This window comes from Dromiciops gliroides, chromosome 4 (assembly GCF_019393635.1).
Source record: "Dromiciops gliroides isolate mDroGli1 chromosome 4, mDroGli1.pri, whole genome shotgun sequence".
NCBI classification, from domain to species: domain Eukaryota; kingdom Metazoa; phylum Chordata; class Mammalia; order Microbiotheria; family Microbiotheriidae; genus Dromiciops; species Dromiciops gliroides.
Window position 1 is genome coordinate 32,293,862 of NC_057864.1, and position 15,193 is coordinate 32,309,054.

Sequence of the window (15,193 nt, forward strand, 5' to 3'; positions counted from 1 at the left end):
CATAACCTATATCCGATTACTTTCTGTCTTGGGGAAGGGGAAGGGAAGGGAGGGAGGGATAAAAATTTGGAACTAAAAATGTTATAAAAACAAATGTTGAAAACTATCTTTACATGTAACTGGAAAATAAGACACTATTAAGATTTAAAAAAAGAAAAGAATGGAAGCGCCTTGAGAATATCATCTATTTTGGTATCTCCAGCACTTAGCACAAGGCCTGGCCCACTGCAAGCCCTTAATAAATACTGTCCTTTATAAAAATTACACAGAAATAGATATTTAAAGAGTGAGAAAAAGATGAACTATTTTCTTTGCTAATGATACCAAAAAAACCCCCAATAAAACTTAATCCTCTCACTAAGTCCTGAGTCTCTGGGACCCAATAATAATGATTTCCCCCCCTCTTCTTTTATGGAGGCAATCAGGGTTAAGTGACTTACCCAGGGTCATACAGTTAGTAAGTATCTGAGGCCACATTTGAATTCATGTCCTGACTCCAGGGCTGGTATCCACTGGGCCACATTGCTACCCCAATAATGATGTTTAATGAGAGAAATATCACTCAATATGCTTCATTTAAAAAATTTGGCTAAATTGATTTGCTGATGTGATTCAAAATTTAGTACATGTGGATACTTGGTTTTTTTGGTTTTTTTTTTTTTTAGTGAGGCAATTGGGGTTAAGTGACTTGCCCAGGGTCACACAGCTAGTAAGTATTAAGTGTCTGAGGTCGGATTTGAACTCAGGTACTCCTGACTCCAGGGCCAGTACCCTATCCACTGTGCTACCTAGCTGCCCCTGGATACTTGGTTTTAGTGGCTGTCAGAGCTGGAAAAGGACCTTGGCTCCAAATTGGCACACTATGTTAAAGAAAGACAGGGCCTGGCTTTCTCACAAGGCTCATTTTTTTTTAACCCCACCTACCAATTATGTAAAGGTTTTTGTCAAAATTCAGATAATAGATTTCTTTTGTTGTTGTTTTGCAGGGCAATGAGGGTTAAGTGACTTGCCCAGGGTCACACAGCTAGTAAGTGTCAAGTGTCTGAGGCCAGATTTGAATTGCTGTAGTTGTACATATCATTGTCTTGGCTCTACTTTTTTCATTCTGCATCAGTTCAGGTAGATCTTTCCATACTTCTTGGTGTTCATTATATTCCTTATTTCTGTTTTTGTTTTTGTTTTGCAGGGCAATGAGGGCTAGGTGACTTGCCCAGGATCACACAGCTAATAAGTGTCAAGTGTCTAAGGTCAGATTTGAACTCAGGTCCTCCTGAATCCAGGGCCAGTGCTTTATCCTGTGAAATATTTTTAAATTGACTAGCCTAATTTGGGGGCTAAATTGATTGGGGTACTAATTCTGGGACTTGTGACTAACTGGCTATCTGATTGCTATTAATTTAATGTGGGCCGTTTATAAAGTTCCACCACACTGCTCCACTCCCAAATTGATAAGCAAAATATTAAGAAGCCTCTTAACTAAATAATCAAAGTAGAGTTTATTTATGAGATACTATTTAAAATTAAGAATACAAGGAAATAAAATGTACAACCTGACTGCATTGCGGTGAGTCTCCTTCCACTGTGTCTCTTTTCAACCTGCTGTGCCTCGAACTTTTTTAATACAATAAGGGCCTTACCTGCTGCTTGCCTTAGGGCATTCAGGTACTTTATTCTAACTCTGAGCCCCTTTCACTTTGTAAATCCCCCTGCTTCTAACTTTCCTCTCCTTACTGCCACTGCTGAACCCCTGTGTTTCTCTCTCACCGACCTTCTGTCTGTCTGCTCCATCAGTCTGCCCTCTGCCTCCTTTGCCGCCCCTCTAATCTTGTCCGCCATTCTTAATCTTGTCTGCTGGCCTTTCCTTCTTGCTCCTAGTCCTGCGTTACTGTTTGTCTCATCCCCCTCCTTCGGTCTCTCTATCTTGTCCCTCCACCAAAGTCTAACCCCCAGATCTGTATATACCTTTCTTCTCTCCACTCAAATCTCAGGGCTTCCTGCGCCCCCACAGACCAAGCTAATCCGCCAGCCAGGGCTGCAGCTGGGGGGGGTGGGACTGTGCTTGAGCCTCAAGCACCCCAACACAGGCCACGCCAGAGCCCAACATCTCTCAGATACCTCCACTCAGGGCGGAGGGAACTGGGGGCTTCTTCCCCCCAGCTGTCTGACCCAGCATCTTGCACGGCTTTCTGGCTCAGCTGAAGCAGAGGGGGAGGGGCACTAACCCCTCCCACACAGAAGAGACCCTGAGGGCCTAAGGCTTTCCAATCTCAGCCCAAAGGTAGGGTCCCCAAATCAAAATAAATTTCCACAGTCCACTGCACCACCTAGCTGCCCCCATGTTGTTGTTTTTTAAACTTTATTTTTTAATTGATGAAAATCTACCTTCTCTCCCTTTCAACCTCTCCTTATCCCCTACCAATTGAACAAGAAAGGGAAAAAACAAATGAAAACCTTGAAATATATGTAGTCTAGCAAAATAAATGCCCACATTGGCCATGTCCAAAAAAACCAAACAAAACCCAAAAAACTGACTCATTCTGAATCTTGAATCCATCACTTCTCTGTCAGGAGGTGGGTAGTATGAGTCCACTGGAATTGTGGGTGGTCATTGGGTTGATCAGTTTTTCTATCCTTCTTTATAAAGAAGAAGAGTATTCTCAGTAGCAGTGATGGAGATTTGATGCAACCTCTTTCTGCTCTTCTGTTCCTCTTTCCTTTTGCTCATCCAAATCAGATTCTTTTTCTTCCTTCCTTTCTTCCTCCCCTCCTCCCTCCCTTCCTTCTGAGAGAAAGGACTATATTTGGACTCTTCTCAGTGTCCTAAAAGCAGAGAATAAGTCTGGTTTCAGGCCAACAACTTTGTGCCCCTCCCAGCAGAGGACCACTTGGCACAAGAGGCTTGGCTCCTGGGCTTTGAGCCCCAGCAGGGCCTGAAGAAGGGCCTGGGTTTTGTGGGAGTCAGGCTGGGCTGAGAGTTCACCTTGAGGTGGCCAAGGTAATTCCCACGTGACTCAGAGCTCAAGCCCTGACTTGAGTTTTGTTTTGAAAAGTTATGTTTATACAAGCACTGTTTAGTGGGGAATGGGGACATTTTTACTACAGCATAGGGTTGGGGCCTAAGGCCACAATCTGATGGGTTGGTAAATGGAACAATCTGATTGGTCAAACCCCAAGACAGGTTTTCTTTCTTGAAGAGTTATGTATGTTAACACAGTATTGTTCTAAAGGGGGGCTGACACTCTTGCCCAGAATAGGTTAAGGCCTGGTATCATAGTTTGTAGAATCTGATTGGTTAACTGGTACCACCTGATGGATTCTTAGGCTGTTACTATTATTCTATATAAATAGCAACTGTAATAACTGTAATAACTGAAATGTAAATGAGGGGTATCAAAAGGTCTTAATGTGATTGGTCAGAGGGGACCCCTTGAGGGGTATAAATAGAGGTGAGGGACCTCACTTCAGTGCACTCTCTGGCACATTCAGAAGAGTGCCCATCTTCATGAAGATGAATAAAGCCTTCACTCACCAACAGCTGCCTGCCTGGGATTTTTGAACAGCGACCTGCTAGCAACACTAGGGCTGCCAACGCTTGAGCTGCTGCCACTCAAGCTGCCAACACTAGAGCTGCTAACACTAGAGCTATGCAACACGAAGAGTGGTTAACTGTGTTTCTAACCCTTCCTTCCTTCTTTCCTTTCTTCCTTCCTTGCTTTCTCTCTCTCTCCTCCCTTTTGCAATCTCCCCTCCATTTTTAGTTCATTTTGTTTAAAACAAATGCCTACCAAGGTTTTGAGCGAGATTTAGCACTATAAGCCTGTGAGAAACAGTGCGGAAGATCCTTTTCCTTAAGATGGCGCCAAAGGTGAAGAAGGAAGCACTTGTTCCCCCCAAGACGGAAGCCAAGTCCAAGGCTTTGAAGCCCAAGAAGGTGGTTTTGAAGGGTGTGCACAGCCACAAAAAGAAGAAGATCCAGACACCCCCCACCTTCTGGAGACCCAAGACTCTAAGACATCAAAGGCAGCCCAAGTACCCTCGGAAAAGTGCCCAGAGGAGAAACAAGCTAGATCACTGTGCCATCCTTAAGTTCCCCTTGACCACTGAGTCTGCTATGAAGAAGACAGAGGACAACAACACCCTTGTCTTCATTGTGGATGTCAACGCCAACAAGCATCAGATGAAGCAAGCTGTAAAGAAGCTTTATGACATCGATGAGGCCAAGGTCAACACACGGATCAGGCCTGATGGAGAGAAGAAGGCCCATGTCCGACTGGCTCCAGACTAGGATGCTTTGGATGTTGCCAACAAAATTGGAATCATCTAAACGGTGTCCAGGAGGACTCAGTTCAAATGTTTCCCCAGACACTTGACACTTAATAGCCATGTGATGGTTCATCCATCAGCAACTCACTTTACCTGAATTGTCCCACATACTACTACTATTTAATAAAGAACATCTACCAAGACTATACAATAAAGAAAAACAAACAAACAAACAAACCCAAATGCCTCCCTTAATCTACTCTCTCTATTATTTCTTTCTTTCTCTTTACCCCTTCCCTCCTGTTTCCCTTTTAAGTGAAATGTATTTCTGTTCCCAACTATGTAGGAGGGGGATATTCTTCCCAAGTGAGACCAGTTCAGATAAAAGGGAGGGTCTTTCTCTCCCCTTCCCTTTTCATTCTTCTTTTAAGGACATCAAAACACTACATATATAACCTATATCAGATTGCTTGCCATCTTGGGGAGGGAGAAAAATTGGGAATTCAAAATCTTATAAAAATGAATGTTGAAAACTATCTTTACATGTAACTGGAAAAAAATACTATTAAGATTGAAAAAAGAAAACTAATCAAAATATAACATAACTGGGGCAGCTAGGTGGTGCAGTGGATAGAGCACAGGCCCTGGAGTCAGGAGGACCTGAGTTCAAATCCGGCCTCAGACACTTAACACTTACTAGCTGTGTGACCCTGGGCAAGTCACTTAACCCCAATTGCCTCACTAAAAAAATATATATATATATATAACATAACCAGGCCCAAACTGTCAATCTAATTAGATTGTTTTAGGACTCCTGATACTGATAACATTCAGAGGAGACACAGGTATCATCTACCCATATTAGAACATAAACAGTGTATCCTTTAGTCCCTCATGATTGTTTGCTCATCTTTACCATTTTCTTTTTCTTCCTCGGCAGCAGGTCTGATCTTTTCATCAGGAATACTTTGTTGTTGTTCAGTCATTTTTCAGTTATGTCCAATTCTTTGTGACCCCATTTGGGATTTTCTTGGCAAAGATACTGACATGGTTTGCCATTTCCTTCTCAAGATCATTTTATAGATGAAGAAACTGAGGCAAAAGGGTTGAGTGACTTGCCTTGGGGCACATGACTAATAAATGTCCAGAACCAGATTTGAACTCAGATCCTTCTGACTCCAGGGCTGGTGCTCTATCCATTAAGCCACCTAGCTGCCTCAAGGATGTGTGGAAGTCTTCTTAATCATTCAAGGTCCATTTTTTCCCTGTGATGCATCATAATAAGTTTTGTAGGGTAATTATGGCTGTAAGCCTATATTCTATGCATTCTGGAATATTATTTTCTTTTTTTTTTTTTTTTTTTTTTTTTTTAGTGAGGCAATTGGGGTTAAGTGACTTGCCTAGGGTCACACAGCTAGTAAGTGTTAAGTGTCTGAGGCCGGATTTGAACTCGGGTACTCCTGACTCCAGGGCCGGTGCTCTATCCACTGCGCCATCTAGCTGCCCCTGGAATATTATTTTCTAAACTCTCTACTCCTTCATAGTGGTGGCTGCTAAATCCTGTGTGATCCAGACTGTGCCTCCTCAGTCCTTTAATTTTTTCTGACTGCTTGCAGCACTTTTTCTCTGACATGGAAACTCTGGATTTTGACTGTGAAGTTCCTAGGAGTTTTTATTTTAGGTTATCTTTCAGGAGGTAACCAGTGAATTCTTTTTATTTCTGCTTTGTTCTCTGATTCTAAGAAGTCTGGGCAGTTTTCACTTAGGATTTCTAGAAATATGAAATCTAGCCTCATTCTGGGGACACAGCTTTCAGCTAGTCCAATAATACTTAAATTATCTTTGTTTAATCTGTTTTCCAGGACAGTTGTTTTTGCTTTGAGATACCTTACATTTTCTTCTATTTTCTCAATCTTTTGACATTGTCTCATTTCTTGTTGTTTCATGGAGTCATTGACTTTGATTTAGTTCATTCTGATTTTCAGGGAATCTGTTGCTCGCATAGTCTTATACTTGTTGTGCCAAGCTGTTTGTTGACATTCCAATTCTTTCTTCCATACTTTTCTTTTCTAACTTTTCACTTAGCACTCTCATTTCTTTTTTAATCATTTCCTCTAGCATCCACATTTTATTTATAAAATCATTTTTAGTGCTTAAAAAATGCTCTTGCTTTATCTCTTTTAGGAATTCTAGGTGAACTTATACTCAAACTGGGCTTTTCTTTTTTAAAAAATCAATATTGGGGGATAGCTAGGTGGTGAAGTGGATAAAGCACTAGCCCTGGATTCAGTAGTACCTGAGTTCAAATCTGGCCTCAGACACTTGACACTTACTAGCTGTGTGACCCTGGGTAAGTCATTTAACCCCCATTGCCCCGCAAAAAAAATTTAAAAATAAAAAATCAATATTGGGGGCAGCTAGGTGGCACAGTGGATAGAGCACTGGCCCTGGATTCAAGAGGAACTGAGTTCAAATCCACCCTCAGACACTTGACACTTACTAGCTGTATGACCCTGGGCAAGTCACTTAATCCTTATTGCCCTGCTTAAAAAAAAAAAAACAACAAAAGCAATATTGATGTCTTTTGTTTTAAATATAACCATAATTTCCCCCAGTATCCCTCTCCCTTCTGTTATCTCCCAGAGAGCCATCCCTTATAACAAATTTTTTTTTATGGCATTGTTTGGAGGTATGTGCATCTGTGGTGTGGGGAACTCGGTAAGTTACAGACTTTCCTTTGCCATCTTGGCTCCGCCCCCTATATTTTTGGGGTTTTTTGTTTTTTATTTGTGGGTGGTTGTTTTTGTTTGTTTTTTTGTGGGGCAGTGGGGTTAAGTGACTTGCCCAAAGGTAAGTGTCAAGTATCCGAGGCCAAATTTGAACTCGGGTCCTCCTGATTCCAGGGCTAGTGCTTTATCCACTCCTCCACCTAGCTGCCCCTGCCTTATATTTTTAAAAGACAGAAAAATAAAAAGGAAAAAAAGCAGTATAACTGATAAGTACATCAAAAAAGTGTGAAAATATGCACAGGGTACAACACTTGTAGACTTCTCACATCTGCAAAGCTATATATGTGTGGGGGTGGGGAGGGGCATAGCTATTTTCTCATATCTCTTCTCTCAAGCCATGCTTGTTCTTTATAATTTTGCAGCATTCACTTTTGATTTTTTTGTGTTTGTGGTTTCTATTTTCATTGCTGTAGTCATTGTATATATCATTGTCTTGGCTCTGCTTTTTTCATTCTGCATCAGTTCAGGTAGATCTTTCCATACTTCTTGGTATTCATCATATTCCTCATTTCTTTTTTTGTTTTTGTTTTTGTTTTGCAGGGCAATGAGGATAAAGTGACTTGCCCAGGGTCACACAGCTAATAAGTGTCAAGTGTCTGAGGCCTGATTTGAAATCAAGTCCTCCTGAATCCAGGGCCAGTGCTCTATCCACTGCACCACCTAGCTGCCCACTATATTCCTCATTTCTTACAGCAAAGTAAGATTCCCTTACATTTATGTTTGTTTTGGGGTTTTTTTGGGTTTTTTTAGTGAGGCAGTTGGGGTTAAGTGACTTGCCCAGGGTCACACAGCTAGTAAGTGTTAAGTGTCTGAGGCCGGATTTGAACTCAGGTCCTCCTGACTCCAGAGCCGGTGCTCTATCCACTGCGACACCTAGCCGCCCCTCCCTTACATTTATGAACCATAATTTGTTGAGCCATTCCCCTAATTAATGGGCATCTGTTTTCTTTCCAGTTCTTTGTAATTACAAAAGGTGCTGCTGTAAAAAGTACATAAAAAGGGGGCAGTTAGGTGGCTCAGTAGATAAAGCACCGGCCCTGGATTCAGGAGGACCTGAGTTCAAATCCAGCCTTAGACACTTGACACTTACTAGCTGTATGACCCTGGAAAAGTCACTTAACCCCCATTGCCCCACCAAAAAAAAAATACATAAAAGGACTTTCTTCTTTTCAATGGCCTCTTTAGGGTATAAGCCCAGTAGTGGAATCTCTAGGTCTAAGGGTAGTGGTATTTTGGTTACTATATTCATACAATTCCAAATTGCTTTTCAAAATGGTTGTAATGATTCAGTTCTACCAGCAATGCACCTGTTTGCCTGTCTTCCCACACCTCCTCCAACACTAACTGTTCTCATTTTTGTCATCTTTGCCAGTTAACAAGGTATAAGATGAAATTTCAGGGTGTTTGTTTATTTGTTTGATTTGAAGTACTTTGATATTTAGTGATTTGGAGCATCCTTTCACGTCACTATGAATACTCTACAATTATTCTTTTCATAACTGTTTATTTATATCCTTTGACCTCTTATCTATTGGGGAAATGCTATTAGTCTTATTTGTATCTATTAATTATTTATGTGTCTTAAATACCAAACCCTTCTCAGAAAAATTTTATACAAATTTTTTTCCCCCATTCAGCCACTTTTCTTATCCTGGGTGCATTAATTTTGAATGTGCAGAAATTTTTCAGTTTCAAGTAATCAAAGTTATCTATTTTATCTTTTCTAATTGCCTTTATCCTTTTGTTTGTTTGTTTTGTTTTTCTTTTTCTTTCCTTTTTTTTTTTGTGGGGCAATGAGAGTTAAGTGACTCGCCAAAAAAAAAGAAGAAGAAGAATACATCTCCTACCCAAAGAGATCATAAAAAAGGAAAAAGGACTACATGTATAAAAATATTTATAGCTGCTCTTTTTGTGGTGGTAAGGAATTGGAAATTGAGGGGATGCCCATCAATTGGGGAATGGTTGAAGAAGTTGTGGTATATGAATGTAATGGAATTCTATTGTGCTGTAAGAAACATGAGCAGGCGTATTTCAGAGAAACTTGGAAGGACTTACATGAATTGATGCTTAGTGAGAAGAGCAGAACCAGGAGAACATTGTACACAGTATCAACAACATTGTGTGTTGATCAACTGTGATAGACTTGACTCTTCTCAGCAATACAATGGTCCAAGATAGTTCCAAAGGACTCATGATAAGGGGCAGCTAGCTGGCGCAGCAGATAGAGCAGCGGCCCTGGATTCAGGAGGACCTCAGTTCAAATCCGGCCTCAGACACTTAACACTTACTAGCTGTGTGACCCTGGGCAAGTTACTTAACCCCAACTGCCTCACCCCCCCAAAAAAAAAAGAAAAGAAAAAGAAAAAAAAAAAGGGGACTCATGATAGAAAATGCTCTCCACAATTTGGAATTATGCCCAAAGGGCAATAAAGCTGTGCATACCCTTTGACCCAGCAATCCCACTTTTAGGTCTTTTGCCCAAAGAAATCATGGAAGGGGGAAAGGGACCCACATGTACAAAAATATTTATAGCTGCTCTTTACGTGGTAGCAAGGAATTGGAAGTTGAGGGGGTGCCCATCAATTGGGGAATGGCTGGACAAGTTGTGGTATATGAATACAATGGAATACTATTGTGCTGTAAGAAATGATGAGCAGGAAGAGTTCAGAGAAACCTGGAGGGTCTTACGTGAGCTGATGATGAGTGAGATGAGCAGAACCAGAAGAACATGGTACACAGTATCATCAACATTGAGTGTTGACCTACTGTGATGGACTATATTCTTCTCACCAATGCAATGGTACAGAAGAGTTCCAGGGAACTCGTGATAGAAGAGGATCTCCAAATCCAAGAAAAAAAAAGAAAGAACTGTGGAGTATAGATGCTGATTGAACCATATTATTTCTTTTGTTTTGGGTGCTGTTGGTTTTTTTTTTCTTTCTATTTTGAGGTTTTGCATCACTGCTCTGATTCTTTCTCTTGTAACAGGATTAATGCAGAAATAGGATTAATGTTAGTATGTGTATATATATGTGTGTGTGTATATATATATATCTATATGTATATGTATAGAGTTATATAGATATAACCTATATCAGATTACCTGCTGTCTAGGGGAGGAGGGAGGGAGGGGGGGAGGGAGAAAAATCTGAAATTGTAAAGCATGTATAAACAAAAGTTGAGAACTATCTTTACATGTAATGGAAAAAATAAAATACCTCATACATTAAAAAAAAAAAGAAAGAAAGAAAATGCTCTCCAAATCCAGAAAAAAAGAACTATAGAATCTAGATGCAGATTGAACCATACTATTTCTTTTTTTTTATGAGATATTTTATTTTTTCCATTACATGTAAAGATAGTTCTCAACTTTTGTTTATACAAGCTTTACAATTTCAGATTTTTCTCCCTCCCTCCCCTCCCTCCCCCCTCCCCTAGACAGCAGGTAATCTGATATAGGTTATATCTATATATCTCTATACATAAACATATATATATATATATATACACACACATATATACACACATAATAACATTAATCCTATTTCTGCATTAATCCTGTTACAAGAGAAAGAATCAGAGCAGTGATGCAAAACCTCAAAATAGAAAAAAAAAACAACAGCACCCAAAACAAAAGAAATAATATGGTTCATTCAGCATCTATACTCCACAGTTCTTTCTTTCTTTTTTTTTCTTGGATTTGGAGATCCTCTTCTATCATGAGTTCCCTGGAACTCTTCTGTACCATTGCATTGGTGAGAAGAATATATTCCATCACAGTAGATCAACACTCAATGTTGATGATACTGTGTACCATGTTCTTCTGGTTCTGCTCATCTCACTCATCATCAGCTCACGTAAGACCCTCCAGGTTTCTCTGAACTCTTCCTGCTCATCATTTCTTACAGCACAATAGTATTCCATTGTATTCATATACCACAACTTGTCCAGCCATTCCCCAATGGATGGGCACCCCCTCAACTTCCAATTCCTTGCTACCACGTAAAGAGCAGCTATAAATATTTTTGTACATGTGGGTGAACCATACTATTTCTATTTTTTTTTTGTTTTTCCTTTTTGCTCTGATTCTTCTTGCACAGTATGACTAATGCAGAAATATGTTTAATGTGATTGTACATATATAACCTATATCATATTGCTTGCTGTCTTGGAGAAGGGGAAGGGAGAGAGAAAAAATTGAAACCAGAAATCTTATAAAAAACAAATGTTGAAAACTATCTCTACATGTAACTGGAAAATAAAATACTTTTTTTTTTTTGGAGGGGCAATGAGGATTAAGTGATTTGCCCAGGGCCACACAGCTACTAAAGGAAAATAAAATACCTTTGTGGAAAAAAAAAATACTTGTCCTACCATAACTGTGAGAATTGCATGATCTACTCCTCTTGTAATTTTTTTATAGGCTGATCTTTAATTTTAAGGTCACATATCCATTTAGAATGTACTGTCAAACTAAATTTTCCTTTGAGGCTTTGCTTTTCATTCTCTTCTGCTGTATTTGTGTCTAGAGTATCCCTGTCACTATAACAGCCCATTCTTGCAGTCTTATTGCCTGACTTTACACTTTGTGTTGGGGGAAAAGTTCATATAGATGATGCCTCTGCACATGCTCCTAGCTCAGCCCGCACCCAAAGTCTGAGACCATTCCTTGTCCTGAACCACACCCCCTCAGCCCTCCTATGTCTGCACTGTGTCTATGACCCAGCACTGCATAGTGAGGGAAGAACACTTAACACCTGTTTTTGCTCCTAGCCAAGATCACACCTTTCTACAATGGACAGGGAACCTCCTGCCCTAGTGAGATGATCCTTGCTCATTCCCTGTGATATGGGATGGAATTTAGGGTCAAATTGATCGTGAGTTCTCCCAAAAGAATTACAAGACTCAGTGACTCAGTTTCCCAAGTTTTATTGCAGTACTGTGGGTGACCACTGGGAGAGAACCAGAATAGTGGAAAGGTATCTCTCAAATAGTAAAAGGAAAGACAATTATATTTATAGTATGGATAAATTGATTATCAGTCTCATTATAATAATCTCCACCTTGGGGAGGTACAGGGGAGGGTTTGTCCTTCTTATCACAATATTCTCCACCTAGGGGTGTTACAGGGGAGGGCTCATCCTAATTTGGAGTTCCTGGGCTTCTAAGCCAACCCCTAAGGCAGGTACCTTTTTCAGTTGAGGTATGTTTTTTGTTTTTGTTTTTTTTGGTGAGGCATTTGGGGTTAAGTGACTTGCCCAGGGTCACACACCTAGTAAGTGTCAAGTGTCTGAGGCTGGATTTGAACTCAGGTCCTCCTGAATCCAGGGACAGTGCTCCATACACTGTGCCACCTAGCTTCCCCAGTGGAGGTGTGTTTGGGGGGTTTACACGTCATAAGGTGAATCTGGGGACAAATTTGGCCTTTTCTGCACATGTCTCTTTGTTTCCCATGGCTAGTTTCACATTTTTCATTAAAATTTCTATAGCCTTGTCATTTCCTTTATTGTTATATGACCTGACCCTTTATGGTCCCATTATGGGTACTGATTTCTGTGGGTACAAGAACCTAGCATCCTGACTTGTAAGTTATCCATTAACTGGGGTCTGACTCCCTTTTAGAGCTAATATCTGAATTAAAGCTTGGGTCTTAGGTTTTTCTGTTAACCCCTTTTTTGCTTCCTACATCACCTGCACTGGAATGCTCTGCCCGGCTATTTGTTGCTAGACCCCTTTCCTGGAGTCTGAGGTTCTAGCTTTCAATCTCCCTGTGCCCACCTGGTATGGAAAAACAACTTATTTTCCTTGGCATGGTGCATTATCTAGCTCTTTGTAGGGGAATTGTGGGAAGGAGAGCTCAGCTATACTTCAGTCTGTTCCACCATCCTGGCTACTCTCAGCTCATAAAGTACCATCTTCCTTGATGTCTGTCAGTGGATTAGCCTAACCAACTGTTATGGGCCCAGAGCACCCCAGAAGTTCTCTGGGGTACATCAAGGAACCTTCTCCTTGAGAAGTTAAACCAAAGGACAGGCACACCTAAAGAGATAAGTGGAACCAGATTGGACTGAGCTAGTTTAGGGACCTCCACCCTTCATTCTAGTCTCCCTCAACCCTAGGGGGATAGGATTAGGTGTGGCTGCTGCCTTTGTGTCCAGAGGAGATGGCTTCAGAGATCTTCTGCCACCCCTCACCCAACTTCTCCAGCCACTACCAGTGGGGGAGGGTCCTCCCTCACTAAGGGAACTGTCCACAGCCTGTCTGCTGCTTGAGGAGATTGGTATCTCAGAGCCATGCTCTGTGCCATGCCTTTCTCCCCATGAGAAGTCCAATGATTTCTTTCTTGGTTTCCCTTCCCTTCCCTTCCCTTGCCCCTAAATAAATGACTATCTTATTCTAATTGCTTTTGTGTGCAAGAGGGTGTAATTCTTTTTTTTTTTTTGAGGGTGTAATTCTTTAAAGAGGAATTCCTAAGGACACTAAACCCTTACCCCTATCCCAAACCCCCTACCCTATTTTTCCCCATGACACCAACGAATAAGAAGGGGTTGCATTTTTATATTTTTTTTAATTTTTTTTTTAATTTTTGCAGGGCAATGGGGGTTAAGTGACTTGCCCAGGGTCACACAGCTAGTAAGTGTCAAGTGTCTGACGCCGGATTTGAACTCAGGTACTCCTGAATCCAGGGCCGGTGCTTTATCCACTGTGCCACCTAGCCGCCCCTATTTTTTTTTAATTTTAAACAATAAACATTCTTATTGTGGTTTTGAGTACCAGATTTTATCCCTCCTTCCCTCCCCCCTCCCTGAGGCCCTAATTAATGAGATGTGGGTTATACATATGCAATTATGTAAAACATTCCTGAATTAGTTATTTTGTACAAGAAAACTTTAATAAAAGAAAGGGAAAGAGCATGCTTCAGTCTGTGTTCTATCAACATCAGTTCTTTCTCTGGTGGTGGATAGTATGCTTCATCCTTAATCCTTTGGGATTGTCTTGAATCATTGTATTGCTGAGAATAGTTAAGTCATTCACAGTTCTTCCTTGAACAATAGCATTTTTATCAAATGAGTTCAAAAGCCACTGAAACTCTTAGAAGACATTTAAACAGGTTGGAATATTTTCCTTACAAGGTTTCTTGGCTAAAGAAACCAGAGTCTTTATAAGCTAACACTGAGGGATGGCTTTTGGGTCTGGGGGGCTGGAGCATTGTACCTGCCCTTTCTCCCTGAGCTGTTCCTCTGCTCTGGATCCAGGCACAGGATCTTGTACCAGGTTCAATCTGACAAAGCCTGGGTTTTTGTTGTTGTTGTTTTTTTTTTAAGTGAGGCAATTGGGGTTAAGTGACTTGCCCAGGGTCACACAGCCAGTAAGTGTTGAGTGTCTGAGACCAGATTTGAACTCAGGTCCTCCTGACTCCAGGGCCAGCGCTCTATCCACTGTGCCATCTAGCTGCCCTGAAAGCCTGGTTTTGAATGAGAAGGGTTAGCCTCCATTTTCTTATTTATACTCCCCAGAGCCCATAGACTGTGATAGCTTTGGTTTGGGCTCATGTCTAGTCCTTCCCAAAGGCAGGAGTAAAAAAGCACCATACAAATCAGGTATATATGGGATTGGTATTTATTTCCTGCCCATAAAAGAAATGCTTAAACACAAAAAAACTCACCCTGCCCATTAACAATGACTTAAAACAAGATCCAGTCACATAATGTATAACTATTGTTACAATATCTTAAAAGAATGATGCTGTGGCCTCATCAGAAAAGAAAGCATTGGTAGCATAAAGGAGTTTACTGATGAGGTATTTTGCATTTTACCTCACCTCTCCACTGTCCAACAATGCTGCTCTCTTCTCTAAGAGCCCTTCAGTAGTTCCTACAGACTGCTCTTCTTACAGCTATTTAACTCTAACCTAAAGGTCCCAGGACCATCAGACCTTTCAGCTTCAGGAGTTTGCCTCTTAATTCTAGACACAGCCATTTCAAGATATTATGCCCATTCCCCTAAGATCAGGAAAGAACAAGCTCAAAACCAGAAGAGATAGACGGGAACCCAGATGCAAGCTCATCTGATTGAGTCCCCCAGAACTAGCTGCCACCTGGGCTAGGTGGCTATGATGCTAGGGTAGAAAACAGCTATGC

General features: G+C 40.9%; 1 protein-coding gene across 1 annotated transcript; it reads left to right on the forward strand.

Annotated features, from left to right (window-relative positions):
- Positions 1–3,853: 3,853 nt before the first annotated feature.
- On the forward strand, positions 3,854–4,285 carry LOC122726399 (60S ribosomal protein L23a-like). Its single transcript, XM_043964088.1, has one exon. It carries the CDS (start codon positions 3,854–3,856, stop codon positions 4,283–4,285), a length of 432 nt encoding a protein of 143 aa, XP_043820023.1.
- Positions 4,286–15,193: the final 10,908 nt, after the last annotated feature.